This window comes from Daphnia magna, linkage group LG9 (genome assembly GCF_020631705.1).
Source record: "Daphnia magna isolate NIES linkage group LG9, ASM2063170v1.1, whole genome shotgun sequence".
Taxonomy (NCBI): Eukaryota; Metazoa; Arthropoda; class Branchiopoda; order Diplostraca; family Daphniidae; genus Daphnia; species Daphnia magna.
The window spans coordinates 4,081,592-4,099,948 of NC_059190.1; the positions used below are offsets into that span (position 1 = coordinate 4,081,592).

Below are 18,357 nucleotides of genomic sequence, written 5' to 3' on the forward strand. Positions count from 1 at the left end.
TTGTCGGCGTTTTGTTCATCATGACGCCATGTTATAATCTCCTGCAATGACACCGAAAAACTTCCTACGGTATCTCAACAGCTTCGTATTTCCGGATTTTTCTAACAACAAATGTACAATAAAAAGAAACTGTTATCGCGTAATGATGGTGTATTGTTGAGTACGTTCGTTTGACACTCATCGACTCGGAGAGAAAATGAAAATACCATATCGGCCAAGCCAATCCAGCCTTCTTTTCTCCACTTTCCTGCCAGTGCGACGTTACAAAAGATGATGAGAAATCAAACGTATTTCGCAAACGAGTTTTCAAAAACAATCAAAGGAGAGAGGAGTGGGAGAGACGGAGCAGGCATTCAGGGAAGAGGCATACATTCAACATTATTCAAAATGATGTTTCCAAAATGCACCCGATTTCTGAAAATTAAGTTCGAAATTCTTTTTGTTTTGTTTTCTTCGAACAGGGATGAATAAACTTTAACAATTTGTTTTTTTTTTTCCTATTTTCTCTCCTCCTTCATCGAAATCAATAAAAAACAAGTCGCCTAACTATCACAGCAATGAACCCTCGGATAGTTTGAGCTGGTGTTTTTTTTTTCTGGGATATAAGAACAGATTAGTTTCCCCTTACTATGAATTAAAAAAAAAATGATTTGGCGTTTAGAAACAATTATCCAGAATTTCAACTAAGCCTTCGTACTAACACAATAGAAAGACAAAATTCTAGAAGAGATGATACAAGAAGACAAAAGAACGCGTGTCCGCAGCATCGGAACGCGATGGCACTTCTTATAATAAGTCGTTCAATAATTGGCAACATTCAGAATTATTATTATTTTTTTTTTGTTTTTGTTTCAAAATTGGGGAAGATCCCTCAGGTATTTCCTGTTGATTGGAACATCCGCACTGTCTCTGGCGCACGATAACGCTAAGCTTATAGAAACGCGTCGGACTTTCCTACCTAATACAGGTGAAAGATTGAACCGTCAAGTCAAGGCACGTCAATGTACAACGTAACACACTAAACAAGATACATTTTGAACAATCTTCACCCACGCCAAAGCAAATATTAAAAAAAAAAAAAGAAAAACCGATGATTTTAAAACAACAAATGCAGGCAAACGAGGAGATGAAACTAACGTAAGTTATACGCTATTATCAACGAAAAAAAAGCAACAACGGGGGAAGAAAAAAAAGGAAATCTTCTAGCATTAGCTAGAATCGAATACGTGATCCAATTTAAACAGTTTCTGAAGAAATTAGAAAGAAAGTTTGGACTTGAAACTAAAAAATATGGCCATAATTACAAACGAATCGTTGTAATTTAGCAAGAAAAGAACATCAAAAATTAGGCTGAATCAAAGACAACGCAAAAGAAGGTAAATGAATGGAAGACGCAGGACTTTGTTGTTGATAAGGCTATGGCAATAAAGGAAAAAAAAAACTGGTTCAATCCCCCCCTCCCCTTTCCCTGTCTGAGCGAACGAATCCAATTCAAAGTAAAAACAACCAACTAAACAACCATTTAAAAAACAGAGTAGGATATGACGATCTGATAAATCAAGATTCAGACGGAGAAGATGAAACGGACCGTGTCCTTGCGGAAGTTGTCTCTTCATTTTTATCGCCCATTTCAGCTTCTTCGTTTCCTTCTTCTTCTTCCTTTTTTACAACAGATTTCGATTTGTCGTCTGTATCCTCCTGATCGGCACAACTCGTATCGTCTTTGGGCTCCTCTTTAACCTTTTCTCGCTCTTTCCGATGATTACTGAGGTGTATATGAGGTCCTGGAGTAAATAATGGCGACCGCAACGGATTGGAGAAGGATAGCGGTGCAGTGAAGGGGAACGCCGGAACAGGGAAAGTAAAATGAGAAGGCGATAAAGATGGGAGAGCAGATGAGCTTGGGAAGGCACTAAGCAATGCGGCCGAAGAAGGTGGCCCTTCGCTTCCACTCTCCCCGCTCGCGCTTCCGGAAGAACCTTTACTATTGATGGGATAACGAGGGCTACTGGCGACGGCCAAAGGGCTGAGCGAGCTCCAAAAATGAAGTTGAGCCGTATTCAGGGCATGACTGTGCGGGTGAGGCAACGGCGTAGCCATCGGAATAAATGGAGAGGGGTAGTTTGGAAAAAGACTAGGTGACGGAAGTGGAGCTGGGAAGTTGCTGAAGAATGGCGTTTGCAGCGAGGGTGAATGAGGAGGTTTACTCATGGTGGCGTGATTGTGCGACGACATTGATGGTGATGAAGACGGAGCTGGCGAATGTAAGGTAGATGGTGATAATGAAGAACACGGTGAAGAGCTCAGTGGACTGGAAACGGGCGGCATATTTCCACCTCGGAAGTGTGAAAGAGACGAATCGGGAAGAACTAATGGCCGTGGTTTAGGTCTAGCTTTTGGCCGAGATAACCGATTGCCAGCGAAATCGTTGCTCGCCTCCTTGTACAAGAAATAAACAAACACAAAAAAAAAAACATTTTAGCTAACGACATAACTAATCTAAAAAGCAACCTTTACCGAATGGCTAGTGAGGCGACTCTGTGAAGCAGTTGTAGTGTTTTTCATGCTTAAATCTGTGGCTTCGGTTTGTTCGCTTTTGACCCGCTTCATACGATCCATTTCTGCGTTTTCCGCGTCATTCGCTGCACGCTTGACCTTCTTGTCATCAGCCGTATCGGCACTTAGATTGAGTGGCACAGTTGCATCTCTGTCAGCTCTTTCATTAGAGTTCTGTCCACCATCCGGGAAAGCTGCTTTTTCAAAAATCAGCAAAAATTTTTAGTGGTATAAATAACAATTCCCCGTTTGTCATACTAACCAGAACTGATGGCACTACTTTGACGAGCAGATGTTAAATCTTCACTATTTTTCTTGGCCGAATCTTTGACATCACATGATTTGGCGTCTGACAGTTTGGAACTTAGATTTAGTCCGTAATCAGATGGCAGTGTGTAGGCAGGTAGCGATGGGTTAACAACATGAACACTATTGTTGTTATTGAACTGTAGAGGCGCTGTAGTAGAGGTGGGTCGAACTAACCCGGGGACTTCTCCGCTTGATGCATACGCTAACAGAATAATAATATATACATTTTCGGTTCAAGAAATGGCGTGGTAACATGATCACTTTACCTAATCTAGCAATGGACTGCATTCCCATTCCATTGAGATAGTACCCCGGTAGGCCGATGGCTTGTGGGCTTGATGAACATACTTTCTCTGCATGTTGTTTGTTGCTATCACGAAAAGCAGCAGCGTTCTCTTCTTCTTCCTGCTTCTCCGATTTCATTATCATCCGATTCGCCAATGACGGCGAGGAATATGATAACTTGTCTGCTTTCATCACTTCCGGATATGACACAAATCTAATTTTTTAAAAAGAATTACATTTACGGTAGATTGTACAGCACGGGTACGAGGGTAATCAAGTGGCATGTTTTACAATGAGGTTAGTGACACTTAATTTCCTGTTGACAATTCAGAATGCGCAGCTTCTCTAGATTCAATTCCAAACGTGTAACAACACACGCACACCGAAAAGTACAAAATTTACTTTGAAAATTTACCTGTAGACAAATTTTTGGCCCATGACTTTTCGGATGATGTTTTTGTCATAATAATATCTAAGAGCTCTGCTTAATTTGTCGTAGTTCATGTTCGCCTTGTTTTTACGCTGACCCCATAAGCGGGCAACAGCTTCGGCGTCTAGTAGTTTGAATTCCCCTTCTTCTCCTGTCCATGATATGAGATGAGCATGCTGTGATCCACCCAACAATAACTCCAGAAGAAACTGCCATAATGTCACATTGGAGTCTGATGATATTGCACCACTTCCACTGCTAAGCGGGTTCAAGCCACTACTTTGGCTCATTGCATTTGAAGCACCTGGAAAACCTGTAAACAATAGCACTCTATTAACACTGTTTGTAATAATATTCTTTGAGTACCATTTAGTGATCAATAATCCTCAAAACCAAACTTCACCTGATGCCTGTTTGGAAGTATTGATACAACATTGCAGACAACACAGACACACATGTGCAACGGAAAGCTAAACAGGACTAAGCGGAAAGATTGAATTGGGCAAATTCTTAGATGGAGAGACAAGAAAGAAAAAAGAAAAAGAGAGAGAGGACAGACTGGTTGGATCCTGAATGAAAGCTAAATCTTTCAAGTGCCTGAGGACATCAATAAGTTTCATTTAAAGACCCATCCATGACTGTAGTAATTGGCTCAATAGGTCCCTTCCTGCCAAAATGAATCACACAGGAAAACCCGACAGTTGAAAGATAAATAAAAAGACTCAGTCTTGGATAGAATATTTGGAATAAGAGAAATTTGTCTTCAACTATGTCTAGTTTCCTGTCACATACCTAACAAGGCCTCACCAGCTGAAACATCTTCGTCTTCAGCCTCTTCAACTCTCATCTCAGCACCTAGGATAACCGACACGGTGCCTAAATTGATTTTTGCTTGGGAAAGTAAAGCAGCTTCTCTTATAATAGTAGACGATGGAAAAAAGATTCAAGTGAGGCACAAACGAATAAAGAAGCACACAAGCTCATCACTCATGGCAACAAATAATGCTATGATGAGAATCGGAACACGCACAAAGTAGACGAACTCCTTTTGATAGGCTTTTAATGAATACAACGAAACATTCCAAATGATGAAGACTCACTGAAATCCCTTTCGGACGTAATATTTACAATTTTTTAATGAGCGGAAAAAGTAAAGAAAACGACATCGAGTTGAAGAACGACACCTGCTTTTCAGGCTGAAGGCTTTCAGTCCTCAACCAAAACGCTGAATACAGCAGCGACACCTATGTGCCGTAAAGAGAACCAAAGTGAAAAAACGCTAAGAAGGAAATGCAGGATACAGCATAGCACGCTGTGACAATCGCTTTACAAACTTTATAAGAAAACAAAAATAAATAAATAAAATAAAATAATATATATACATAGAGGCTTGAAGTTGCTTTTAGTACATTGAATTTTGACTTGAATTTTTTTAAATAATGCATTAATCCATAACGCTTACATTTTCCCGTCTCACACAGTTCGGTTCTTACCCGCGTTATTTCCTGAAAGGAGAAAGTTTCCTGATCAACAGGTTCCGTTGTTTGTCGCTTGCGAAGACAGGCAACAAGTAAAGCAATGCACGTCCTTGCCTTTTGAAGAACACCGTTAGACAAGCAGAGCTTCAACAACAAGCAGGGAAATAGAATAAATATGGATCATGGTTGCTGCCATGACGAATAAGTCTGAACTTGCGCAGATGTTATCAAGTGACCAGAACATATAGATATTATGTAAATAAAAGCTGTTTTGTGAGAGAAAAGTGTCCTGTTGATGTCGAGCGACACGACGCCTATGTCACATGTAGTATCATTTGTGTTCAACATCATGAAAATCAATATCAGTCAGGTTACAGCAGCCAAGCCTGTGCGGCGCGTGTCTGCGATATCTCCCTAGAATCCTATCAAAGCATTATACTAGTAGTATCCCACGCATTATCCCATCACAAAACTTTACCAAACTCCGTTTATTGAACCAAGTGATTAAACATGAATTAGCAAATCGTAAGCTATAAGGCGATATTGATTGATGCCCTTATGGCAATGACCTTTTGCACGTACTACTTACTACTGGACTGCAGTTGGGTAGAATCCAAAGCATATAGGATGACAGCTCTTAATATTCGATAGTCACACATTTAGTCTTTAGATATTCGTTCAAGGCTTCCTCTCCTGTGCGAGAAATAGGGGAAAACCAAAAGCGCATTACCAGCATATGCTAACTTCAGTCATACTTGTATACATCGTAATACCCAAGTCTTTTCCGAATCCAGATTGTTTGAAACCGCCAAATGGAGCTGCAACGTCTGTTTTGTTATAAGTATTGACGAACACGGTACCTGCCTGCAGCTTTTCCGTGACGTAAAGAGCTTTGCTTAGATCTCGCGTGATTACACCAGAAGCTAAACCGTATTCGGATGCGTTGGCACGACGTAAAACACTATCCACATCACTATGAAAAAGAAAAAGAAATCAAGTACTAGACAACTAAAACTGCTAGCTTGCAAAATAAATAAATAAATAAATAAAAATCCAAATACCCGCTCTCGAATGGAGAGATGATCATTACAGGTCCAAATGATTCCTCTTTGGCAACGTACATATGATCTTGCACGTCAGTGAAAACAGTTGGGAGAAAGAAAAAGCCCGGCCGGTCTGCGCGTTTGCCTCCAGTGACTAATGTTGCTCCTTCTTTCACGCCGATATCGCAATACTCGATCAACTTGTCCAAATGCGCTTTGTGATTCTGGGGGCCATGTTGAGTTCCACGATCCAGCGGATCACCGATAGACTGTCATGAAGCAAAGAGATCCTAATTTTTTTGTTGAATTTGTTTTATCGGTTGGCTACAGACCATTTTGCCTATCTCGATCAGAACTCGTTTAACAAACTCATCGTGGATGGGCTTTTCGACAAACAAGCGGCCTGCTGCAATACAGTTTTCACCTTTGTTGAAAAATACGCTACTCATGCCCTGAAAAAAAAAAAAAAATTATACTTAAACATTTTTTGTCTTCCTTCATTTCTGTACAGGCCAATTTACCAAACGAACAGCTCGATCGATGTCACAGTCGGAGAAAATTATGAAAGGGGATTTGCCACCCAATTCTAATGAAGTCTTTTTTAAATTGGAATCAGCACAAGCTCGCATCACAATTTTGCCTGTTTCTGTGCTTCCCGTGAAACCCAGTTTACGCACCACTGGATGTTCGGCCAATGCTTGTCCGATAATACTTCCTGGAGGCGAAAACCAATTCAATCTACGAACCAATATTGTTGCTAAACAGCGTAATTTACCTTTCCCGGTAACAATGTTGATAACACCAGGAGGAATTCCAGCTCTGGCAGCCAACTCGGCGAACTTCAAAGCTGTTAAAGGGCAAACTTCTGCTGGTTTATGAACCACTGTGTTTCCAGCTGCCAAGCATGCTGCCATTTTCCACGAAAGCATCATCAGCGGGTAGCTGAAAGTAGTAGAGCTTATTATTACTGTTATCATAATGCGGTTCAGTTTTACTCACTTCCAAGGCGTAACTAAGCCACAAACACTGAATATGAAATGAAGAATTAGCTTTATAAATGACAATCCTGTTTAACGTGTGCAATCAAAGAGAAACAAACCCGATAGGCTCTCGTCTGGTGAAGGTAAAATTCTTGTTAGGGCGCGCATTGTTTACTGGGATAGTAGAACCATGAATTTTATCACACCAACCTAAAATTATTGAATATTTTATACATCGAATTTTTTTACCTCTCGATGTAAATAAGCGCATATTTAGTTAATTACCTGCGAAATAGCGCCATGTATCGATGGACATGCCAACGTGGGTTTTCAAAGCTAACGTGTACACGGCTCCTGAATCAATTGATTCAATAGTGGCTAGTTCTTCTTTGTGCTCTTCCATCAGGTCAGCCAATCTAGAAACAATTTTCTTTCATCAGTTTCTTTTTAAATGTAATTCTCAGTCAAGATGTTTACTTAAAAAGAAGTCGTCCACGGTCCCTGGCGTTCATTTTCCCCCATTCACCTTCTTCAAATGCCATTCGAGCAGCTTCCACAGCTTTTTGGACATCTTCAATTCCACCGCTAGATACCTGAAACGTGTAATAAACATGAGCTTGTAATTGCCAAAGTGAGCTAAATAAAGGAGACATTTCCTACTTGGCAAATGACGGACTCGTCCGTCGGATTAATGATCGCCGTTGTTTTTCCGCTGGCGGCATCCATGAATTTCCCGTTAATAAATTGCTGATGGGGAAATCGAATTTCTCTATTGTTAACTGTCATCACAATAGCATCGTATTCGACTTTCCCCGAACCATCGGATCCATCTCCTCGGAGTTTGGAGATAACACACTGGATAAGCTCGTTAAATTTCGTTGCCATAAAAACATCTTCGTTTTGCAAGGTGACACCAATTTTGTCCTTCAGCTCTTCGACTAGACGTACGACATCCATGGAACCGGCTCCAGCAGCGAAGAAGTCGGTCTCATCGCTCACGTCAGCGCTTAAAATGCTTTTCCACACTTGACGGATGATTTCCTGTTTGGCTTTTTCATCTTCCGTCAACTCCACAGCCGCTGAAGAGGAACTTTCAGCTTGGCGGCCATAATTGGCGGCTTTCATCACTTTTCCTTCAGCACTTATACGTTGCACGTTTACCTAATGTCAAATGAAAACAAGGTTTAGGATCTAATTCATTTTCAATTTACTATTATCCGCATTACCCATTTGCCGTCTTGGCCTGGTATAAGCAATCCATTCTCCCATTGTATCCCAGGTTTATCGTTTCCTTGAAAATAAACCGATCGTCCAGTGGGTATGGAGGAATCTTTAAACAGTTGGGAACCGTAAAGACGGATTTCTTGCCAGGCCGTCGATTCTGTTGGTTCCTCCAAAGAGACGCAAGTCCAAGCACCTGGTGAACTGTCCAAACCGCGAATAAAATTGTGCAACTGTTGGCCACTTAGTCGCCATTGCACCTGCAAGCCAGAATATAATCGTCAGAAAAGAGCTTTATCTTTCTTCGTTTTAATATGCGCGGGTGAGCTGCTTACCTGTTGAAGATCTTTCTTGTTAAGCGCAGGGTCGTAAGTCGCTCCATCGACCGGTTGCTGAAGTACTGGGGCTGTACCCAACGCGATCAATTCAACGGCGTCAACCTATCGATTGACACAGGAAAGTTGCTATTTATTAGCATAAAATTCGTTCGGTTTTTCGCAGCTGTTTCAAAAAAAATAATCTGAGGTAAATTTTTTCTTCTGGCTATAGATTGTGAAGCCGTTAAAAAAAATCGCCACAACCTGCTTGACATTTTAAGCGAAACGCTATCTCTAAAAACTCTATTAACTTCTTCTTTGTAGTTTACCATGCACGGAATGGAAAAGTTTTATGGTCATTACGGAGAAGTTACTTTCCAATCGTGCACTGCAGGGTGTACTGTATGACCAACAACGATGGGATGACTTTTTTTTTAGGGGAAAATATAATAGAACTTATGATCCTTCGTCAAATTAAAAAAGATAAGTAAACAAACAAACAAATGAACTAAAGTACTAAAAAATCTAATAAAATTAGAACAAAATTGTTAAGGTCATTGCTCTGAGTTTAAGTTCAACAACCTATAAGCAAGTTTCAAGTTTACCGTAGCTTTGATTCCTTCTGGATACATGAATCTCTTGTACAATGAATCGAGGGTATCGTCTTCGAGGACATCGCATTCCCTTTGAAGTAGAACAGGTCCCGTGTCAAGTCCCTTTAAAGGAACGAAATAAAACAAATAGCAATATTATTGCCTTTCCAGTCCAACTGATTTACGGGTCATTACATCGTCAGCCCAGAAAATAGACAACCCTGCTTTGGCATCTCCTTCGATCAGAGTCCTATGAAAATCAACATTTTGCATAGAATATTAGATAGTAAAAGTGAATCGCAAACAATTTGGTACAGGAATGTGGCTCACCAAGCAATTGCGTTAGCACCGCGGTGACGCGGAAGGATAGAAGGGTGATAAACGATACTCTTGTATTGCGGATAGTCAATTACTTCCATCGGAATGAATTGTGAGCAAAAAGGAAGAACATTAAGATTGGCCCCAACCGATTTGTATTGCTCCAGCACCTCTGGAATGATTTGACCTTTTTGTCTCCAAGCCTTGAACTTGAAAGTAGGCACAACATCTTGACTAGCAATCGTCGCTGTAAAATCAGATATTTTTAAAAGATTAGTTAAACTCTCATATTGCTAGATAAGCCATGACAAGAGGAACAAAAGTAGGATGCATTTTACAACTCACAAAAAGCTAAAAACATTTGCCTCCCCGACGGGGAATTGAACCCCGGTCTCCCGCGTGACAGGCGGGGATACTGACCACTATACTATCGAGGACGTACAAAATATCTTCTAAAGTATCAAGAAATAATGCTGGAAGAAAATTAGATAAACATTTTTGTTTGAACACTAACGTCTAATTTTTTTTTTTTTTCTTGATTACCGAATCGAAAAATACTATTTCATTATGTGTTTTCATCATTTCATCTCTTCCTACTTTAAGAACAGCGTATCGAAACAGTCATGTATATTACCAAGAGGGTCCTCTTTGCTTCCCTGATCAGGGATAGTGAAAACGCCGACTATGTGATGTCCATTACTTTTGATTGCTTTGTAAACTTCGACAGCGAAGAGACTCTGGCCGATGATGGCAACGCGTAAGGTTTCTTTTCCCTGAGAAGTAAAAGAACAGGAAGGAACAGTAAGCGTTAAAAAAAGAACAGCACAAGTTCATACCGGTATATACTAGATATTCCTGGTTTGGAGTTTCATCCCTTCAGGCTTTTACCCTCGTTTTCCCCCTCAAGAATATGGCTGAACCCTATGGCCCAAGCTAAAATCTCTCAAACCGACTAGTGCCGGACGATTTTTTTGTTTTATTTGTTTATTTTTTTGTTTGTTACCCAAGATAAAATTTCCGTAGATTATGGATGATAAAATATTATTATTACTGTCTAATTTTTAAATAGTTTTAGATTTTTTGTAGTTGAAGAATTCCGTATTCAATGAAAACGCGATATAGATAAGAATCAACGTCCCATTGGAAATGACACACCTAACTCCCCGACATGGATTAACATTAACTACACAAGCAAGTATCTACGTATTTGGCCGGCAGTAGATCCGTTCCTCTGCTACTGCGCAATTGGCTAGCTTTAAATTTCCTTAGTAACAGACATGGCTAGAAAGAAAACAAATTTACTTACAGGTTTGTTGTCGCTCATGGTAGAAATGTGACAGCTATTGGTTTCTTTACTTGGAAAATCAAGGTATCAAATTATTACGAATTTACGTGAGTCTTTCTCCAGGAGACTTGGCAGAAACCGATGAACCGCTTCACGATATCTGTGGTATCTCTATAGGTCCCGGTACACGGGTGCAGGCACATGTCATGTCAGGAAGAAAAAGAAAAGAAAAACGCTTCTACAATAACATTTTCGCCATCTGACGGTCGCAGAAAAAGCTCTTATCTTTTTTTTTTTTTTTTTTATGTGGGCCGACAGATAGTCGTCTTAGTTTTGTAAATGTAAATGAAAAATTTATCAGTTATGATTTCGCAGCAGTAAAATAAAGTATTCTGAAGGAAAATCAAACGTAAACCATGATTATAGCAATATCGTTTTATATATCGCTCATAGCCTCGATGCAAAACACGGAAGTTTAAATTTAAACGGGGAATAATCCAACCACCTGAGCAGCAATTAATTTGTTAAAAGAAAAATTGTAAACTCAACAACGTCAAACACGTTCTGCGACCCTTGCTTAAGAATGAAAACAGGTTTTGACGAGCCCTTTTTCACTCCATTTTCTCCAAGGACCTACACAACTTGAAAGAATATATCACTTAACAGCTTCCAAAAGACCATATATGGAACCTCACACCCAATGGCCTGGAGAAGGTCACTTCGAAGTTTGGGACTCGGTCGGGGATTCCTCAAGCTGTGTAAGTCCATAACCCTAAAATAGGTCACGCATTCAATAAGATGATTCTCTTAGGTAAATAACATTTGGAATGGATACGAAAAAACTAAAAAAAAATCAAAGATCTAAATAAAGGGAGAAAGCCTGAGGCTCCCTGCCTGAAGATTCACCATGCTCTCTGCATTATAGCTGTCTTCGTTACCTAAACACAACTTCACCTGAACAGAGGAAAGCTACCTTAATTTGCATTGAATATAAGGGTCTTCCCAGTCCCCACGGGCAAGGGCATGTACGTAGGACTATCCGAAGCTTGGCGTTGTAAAGTTTGTAGGTCACCTATAAAAGAAAATCACGTTTTAGCTACCAATTTTAATTCATAATTTTAGACAACGCATTTCCTCTTCAAAGTGAAATTTTTAACAAAATCAATTTCTTAGAAAATGTGGAGTTAAGTGGTTTTGGTTGTTTTCGTAAAATCGGGTGTTACCCGGAAGTTGCTTTTTATTATACCCGTTGAAATGCGCCGTCACGTGAAACCACAACCACGTTTTGAAAATTCCTTTACATGAAATATCTGAAGCTCCACCGTTGTTTTTGTATAATTAATTTAATATTTTGTGATGAAGGCCCAAGCTGACCCAAGCTAAAAATATGATGAATTAAAACGCAAATTCACGGGCACATAGCGACAAAAGGGAAAACAAAAAAGTAAAAATAGTCAATAAAATATTTTGCATAACGAAAACAATCAAGGAAGATCTCAAGGGCGTTACAACCTTTTCAGGAGGAAAATTGAACAAAGCATTTTTATAACCACTAGTTTTGGCACGTTGAATGTAGACAAGGCCACGTAGGTTACGCATAAATTTTGAGATAATCGTATACAAAAATTTAATTTGAATTGAATTAGTTTAAAAGTGACGACAAATATTGTCCGTTTTGTAAAAATGGAATTAAACAGCTTGTGAACGAATTAGTCAAAAATCAGATAAGACTTTAATCACCGGTCTACGTATATTAGCCCTTATTCCGTTGCAAACGAATGGGTTTTCCACTTTCTTCTTTCGCAAATACACCAACAAAAACTTTCGTGTCCTGGAGAAAAAAAGCTGCAATCCGTCATAACTCTCAGATGTTTGACGTAACAGTTACGCTTTTTTTTACGCCACATGTGCGTCGGAGCAACAACCTTAAAAATGGGCGGTTAACCATTAGAAAATCTTTTCTTTATTTCTGCAACAAACTACTCAGTTCCACGTCTGCTAACACTTGTCCTTGTCCTTGGAAAATTACTCGAGTAATATTGCCGTGCAAGCGAATGTATTAAATGTAAAAGGAAAGCAATTGTTCAATCAAGCAATGAAAAACTATGCTTTCTTTTTCTAGAAATGCTCGATTACATTATCAGATTGAGAAAATTGATTGAAAAGAAACACGACATAGTCTACCACAATTTCGGTACTGAAAAGTCACCAACAATTTGGCTGAATTTAGATCGATGCTGAAACCGTATAATCGACATACCTGACGCGACTGTTGGTTTACGTATCGATTTCTCTAAGCCCTACGAAAAGCATTTTAAAATAGTTCCATCACGATTTATTTTTTAATATTTGTTTTTTAACGTACCTGCACCAGATTATTTTTCCTGCTCCATAAATATACTTTCCCGCTGAAAATTTATAAAGTTAAGGGGATTCCTCTAAGGTAAATATTCAAAGCTGCTGCCGTTGACGTGTGACATTTCGATGCCTGCATTCAGACGCATTGACGAAGCTTTTTTTCGAGTCTGATGTTACAGCATACCTGACATACGTATGGATAGAAATGCACTGACCTTTGATCTGTCAGAGCAGCTTATGAATACGTAATTGCGTGTTACTTGCCATAATAATTACTGTATACAAACGTTGAATTCCATTTTGGCAATGAATATCGACTGCACATTTAGGAACGCAAAACATCTACGATTTTTTGGCTCTTCATTGAATTTTTTTAAAGTTCGTACAAAATAACAGAACTGGCATTGGCTTTCCTTGCAATCCAAAGATCTTGTAAAAAAATGTATAATTTCTCTGGCAAGTGCCATCGGCACATCGCATAAAAGGGAATCCAATTCTCGTCCATGAGTCTCCTGTCGCCATCGGTGGAAATTCTGGTTCGCTTTTCAATTATATTGCCATGATCATGTTTCCTGTCAATCGGTTTACAATAGAAATCCGGTCATTCGACGATATCTCAAGTTGGCGATGCTTACGTTAGAAATTATACAACTGACACTATAGGCTACCGATGGCCCTAAAAATTTATTCATTGATTGCATTTGCCGAGAAAACTAGTGAGCAGCATCTCGATTCTCCATCATTAAGGCAATAAATTGATACAAAGAGAAAGGAAACGAGATCGATTGTCAAGTAGTCTAAAATCCAATGAGTTTTTTTTTTTATGTTTCAAAGAAAGTTGCAAAAACATTAAAATAAAAGGAGTTGTTGTGCCAATAAGAAAGTGGCCCATCCATGGACCAAATTCTGTCTTAGATTTTTCTTGAAATTCTGAGAAATCTTTTTCATTTGTCTTTCTGGACTGTTCTGTGCTCTCCAAGGGTTAGTAACCCTCCGCCTGTGATATGGATTTTCATCAAAACTGAGCATTCCAACCGCAGGGTCTTACAGGGACAACGGAGGCTACCGGAGGGTATAGAAAAGGATCACGGACTTTACAATGCCACGGTTTTTCCCATTTTTTTCTCCTATCCCATGGGCACGCGACTTACCCGATCTTCAGGTAGTTTGACTCTGATGATTCCACGGATATAACCTATTATCACTTGGGGACCTTTTGACATTGATTTTGTAACGTCTACGAGTTTTTAATTGGTTGGCAGATTTCTCGGCCTTAAATTTAACGCATGGGACATGGGAAAAGTATATGGCGTTCATGAGTAGGAAAAATTCTAAAAATGGAATTATAGAGAATTCTTGATCATGTCAAACTGCCTGAAATTATTTGTAACAATTTTCTAAAGAAGAACTTAAAATACGACGAGTCTCCGAAAAATGGGTGATGTCACAATTGCGCATTTCGCATCTAATTTTTGACCTACCAAACAGGCCAAAGCCTTGAAGATGAACGATTCATTCGCAACGATCATGTCGTAAACGTTTTCACTAATAGTTTCTCGCCGCTGAAAACATGGAAAACTGGTGCTTGGTTGACACGAAAATACTTTTTGCCTTAATAAAGATTCAGCATCAATCCGCCATAATAGACAACCGGGTTTCTCGAGCTGTTTTTACCGCCACCATGAAATCGTCTGCACGAGTGCACAAGCCGTGCGAAACCACCCGCCTACAGACAACCGTCTTTTTCGTTACTTTCTTCTCTTTTTTGACTACTTATTTTGAAAAGATTTCCCAAAGAAAAAAAAATTGCCTTGTCCGTGTCAACGACCGATTCCCGTTATTTCTTAAAATAGAAATCGTTTGAATAATACTGTCAGCAGGTTTTCCGGCATTATCTATTAGCTGGTGTTCATTCTCGTTTGTATTGCACGCCACTGTTATCTGATGGCAGGTACCACTTGAAATCGTGCTCATTTGACTTTTTAGGTATACTGTCCATAGGACTGCGAGCCGTGCCCCTCCATTTGTGGGCGTTGCTCTATTTCTACTCTTTTTTTAGTCTTGATGCTTGGGATACTTTATGTGCTATAATGCAGCCTGTTGTTGTGTTCTCCGGTTCAGTCAAAAGTTGACAATGATGGCTTCTTAGCTTGAATTGACTCAATTCAAAGTTGGTTGTATGTACAACCTGAGGATATTCACTAAAATTACTCATCAAAATTCAAATGCAAGTTTAACAATTTTTCTGTGCACCACATTCACCGTTTGACAGTTGAAACCCCAACGCTTCGACGTTTTCACCATTTCGCTATACCGTCTGATATAACGGTTGTGAAAACCCCACCTAAAAATGAGTGCTTTGGAAGTGATTGGTCTACTCTTTTGCCTATATTTATTGTGGAGCATTGTCAGTGCCTTGTTCAACTTGCTATACACGTGCTACTTGGGGAATGCACTAGGCCGTTCTATCAACGTCAAGAAACTAGGCTCATGGGCCGGTGAGTTCATTGCCCCCGACCCTCACATTTCCTCTTTAGTCATAGTTGCACACCTGTCTGTGGGTCACAACGGTAGTTTTCTATTTCCTGCTGAAGAAGACTAAAACAGCAAAATAGGTCTATCTTGGCTCCCTTCCATTACATCCAGGTAAAAGTGCCGTACTGCACTGAAGTTTCCGTTTTGCTGCGGTTACGAAATGCAGAAGATTCGGGTCGCCGTCTGCACCAGCAGGGTTTCTCCACAAACTCTTTACCTACTTTTTTTTTCTGACCTATATTACACTAATAGTTCCAAGATAATATCTTCGCCGTGGAGGAAGAAGACGCTATCTCTTTATAGAACCATATGTCTTGCCTATAAAATCAAACGATTCTTAAACTTTTTTTCTTCTTTATTTTAGTTGTCACGGGAGCCACAGATGGAATTGGTAGAGCATACGCCGAGGAGGTAAAAACAATTCTAATCGTTGCAAAGTTTCAATCGGTAATAAAAAAATTTTGCATTTTCAGTTGGCCAGAAAAGGTTTAAATATCGTGCTGATAAGTCGGTCACTCTTCAAGCTTCAAAATGTTGCTCGTGAAATAGGTAAGTTCTGGATGCCTTTCTCAACAATTTTACCTTAAATCCCACCCCACCTTTCCACCCCCTTGTACGATCCCTTTAAACAATACGAGGGGAAGAAAACGCTAGCAGCGAGCAGACGGGGAGTCTCGAGTATAGTGGAAAAGCAGGTCATTTAAACCGGACTGAGAGGGCAATGACCCAGTCCTCGGAAAAGAAGAATGAGGAAAAACGTTTGGCAGCAAACGAATGAAAAAAAAAAAAAAAAAAACTAAAATCATAAAAAAAAAACTCTAAATTTTATAAATTGCATATTGTGAGACATGGCCAACAGTCTAACACAAATCTGTTTCATAGTATGTCACGATCCGACTATTCGCTGGCCTCGTTCGTTCATCGTTTCTTGTTAGTCGTCTCTTAACTGGTTTTTGTTGATTGTCCCTATACAGAAACCCAGTATGCAGTTAAAACCCGAGTGATTGATGTTGATTTTACGGGTGGACGAGAAATCTACGATCGCATTAGTGCCCAGATTCAAGATTTGGATGTTGGTGTGTTGGTCAACAATGTAGGCATGTCCTACAATTATCCAGAATTTCTCTGCTATCTACCTGACGCGGCAGCCCTCTGCACACGTCTGATGCACTGCAATATATTGTCCGTCACGGGTATGACACTCCTCTTACTGCCCAAAATGGCAGAAAAACGTAAAGGCCTTATCCTTAACGTCTCATCCGCCTCGGCTGTCCTACCTTCGCCTCTACTCTCCATGTACTCCAGCACAAAGGTAAAGGATGTTTAGAAAGTATCACAGTTGGCTCTGCGCCAGTACCACCACTGTTAGCCTATTGACCTTTATCAGCAAACCGCATTTTCCTATTTTGTATCAAGGAAATGCATTTTGGTGAATGAGGAAGTTTAATGATAACAATATTGTTAGGAACATGCTATCGGTATTGAAAGCTACATTGCAAAGCTCGTACAAGCTATTTGATCGTTGTTTGCCCTTAGCTCCGAGTTATTACGTTAGGCCTAGAATATTAAACGTTAAAATTACTTTACAATATATAAGAAAATTGGAAACGTGTTGACGTATAAAACCGTCCGTATCGATTTCCAAATGACTGCTCCGTACGAACGATATGGACATTAAAATATGCATAGACCTTCAATTATCCCTGGAGTATTTCACATCTTATGACGTAATGCCTTTGAAAATGAATGTTGTTTTTTTATGCAATGAAACGTCAAGGACCAAGCAGGTTTTTGCGGTGAAACCTTGAAATTTTCAACTTGTTTCGATATATCTTCAGGCAAAAAAACAAACAAACTGGCTTTACGAGACTTTGCAAACAGCTGCGTGTAGAAACCACACGCCGGGTAGTCTTGCATTTGTGGGGCCTGGGGATGTTCTAGATGAGTGGTCAGTTTGATTTTCTACTTATATATTTTTGAAACTTCTTATAAAACAGGCTTTCGTCGAGAAATTCAGCCGCGATCTGTCCTTAGAGACTCGACACTTTGGTGTGACGGTGCAATGCGTGCTGCCTAGTTTCGTGTCCACAAATATGAGTAAATTCAAGTCCAGTCTGACCGTACCCAGTCCCACCCAGTTTGTCCGTGGTCACATGAAAACACTCGGTCTTGAAGTATCTTCCCCTGGATATTGGGTGCATAAGATTCAGGTATTCTAGTTGTGTTTTCTGAAGAAACCTTGGAGTCAATTTATTTAATTATTTCTCATTTGATTTGTATCTATAGATCGGCTTTTACAACGTAGCGCTAAGCTTTTTCCGACCGGTCGTTGAACGCATCGCTTGGTATGGTCTCTTTTCCATCCGCACGCGAGCTGTCAGACGCCAACAGAGACTCAAGATGGCGGAAGTAAATTCCGATAAATTACGTAGCGGCACAAATGGTGTAGGAGTCCAGCCGGTGCATTAAAGTATTTTGTTTTTTTCATTCAATGCTTCTTCATCAGAAAGAAACCCATCAAAAGGACAATACCCTTCACGCTTTCTGCTGCTCATTGTTGTGTTATATGGCTATTTTGGTACCAGGCACATATAAATTGTTTTCTCTCCCCTCACCTGCTGTTTATTAATACATCTAGTTGTCAGTATT

General features: G+C 39.8%; 3 protein-coding genes and 1 non-coding gene across 10 annotated transcripts; 1 reads left to right on the forward strand and 3 right to left on the reverse strand.

Moving 5' to 3' along the window:
• Positions 1–132: 132 nt before the first annotated feature.
• On the reverse strand, positions 133–5,189 carry LOC116930375 (ETS domain-containing protein Elk-3). 7 transcript variants are annotated; one of them, XM_032937798.2, is made up of 6 exons: positions 5,074–5,189; positions 3,566–3,893; positions 3,132–3,364; positions 2,819–3,067; positions 2,518–2,753; positions 133–2,439 (listed from the first exon to the last, which is right to left on the reverse strand). In XM_032937798.2, the coding sequence occupies exons 2-6, from the start codon at positions 3,868–3,870 to the stop codon at positions 1,558–1,560; spliced, it is 1,905 nt and encodes a 634-aa protein (XP_032793689.1). In that variant the 5' UTR covers positions 3,871–3,893; positions 5,074–5,189; the 3' UTR covers positions 133–1,557. The 7 variants fall into 7 exon arrangements, with proteins under 7 accessions (XP_032793689.1, XP_032793688.1, XP_032793683.1 ...); XM_032937797.2 differs by lacking the exon at positions 5,074–5,189 and adding an exon at positions 4,681–4,824; XM_032937792.2 differs by lacking the exon at positions 5,074–5,189 and adding an exon at positions 4,373–4,802 and having other exon boundaries at positions 133–2,436.
• A 342-nt stretch (positions 5,190–5,531) lies between these two features.
• On the reverse strand, positions 5,532–11,014 carry LOC116930373 (cytosolic 10-formyltetrahydrofolate dehydrogenase). Its single transcript, XM_032937789.2, has 18 exons — positions 10,837–11,014; positions 10,165–10,303; positions 9,543–9,777; positions 9,408–9,462; positions 9,225–9,335; positions 8,638–8,742; positions 8,308–8,562; positions 7,742–8,242; positions 7,559–7,674; positions 7,367–7,497; positions 7,201–7,291; positions 7,101–7,127; positions 6,877–7,043; positions 6,623–6,816; positions 6,434–6,553; positions 6,120–6,370; positions 5,832–6,031; positions 5,532–5,751 (listed from the first exon to the last, which is right to left on the reverse strand). Exons 1-18 carry the CDS (start codon positions 10,852–10,854, stop codon positions 5,696–5,698), a joined length of 2,772 nt encoding a protein of 923 aa, XP_032793680.2. The 5' UTR covers positions 10,855–11,014; the 3' UTR covers positions 5,532–5,695.
• On the reverse strand, positions 9,896–9,967 carry Trnad-guc. The gene has a single exon. It is a non-coding gene; the product is annotated as a tRNA-Asp (tRNA).
• A 4,252-nt stretch (positions 11,015–15,266) lies between the features above and the next one.
• Positions 15,267–18,355, forward strand: LOC116930378 (very-long-chain 3-oxoacyl-CoA reductase-B). The gene is made up of 6 exons (XM_032937801.2): positions 15,267–15,671; positions 16,073–16,119; positions 16,182–16,257; positions 16,683–17,020; positions 17,706–17,918; positions 17,995–18,355. The coding sequence occupies exons 1-6, from the start codon at positions 15,524–15,526 to the stop codon at positions 18,175–18,177; spliced, it is 1,005 nt and encodes a 334-aa protein (XP_032793692.1). The 5' UTR covers positions 15,267–15,523; the 3' UTR covers positions 18,178–18,355.
• The last annotated feature ends 2 nt before the right edge of the window (positions 18,356–18,357 follow it).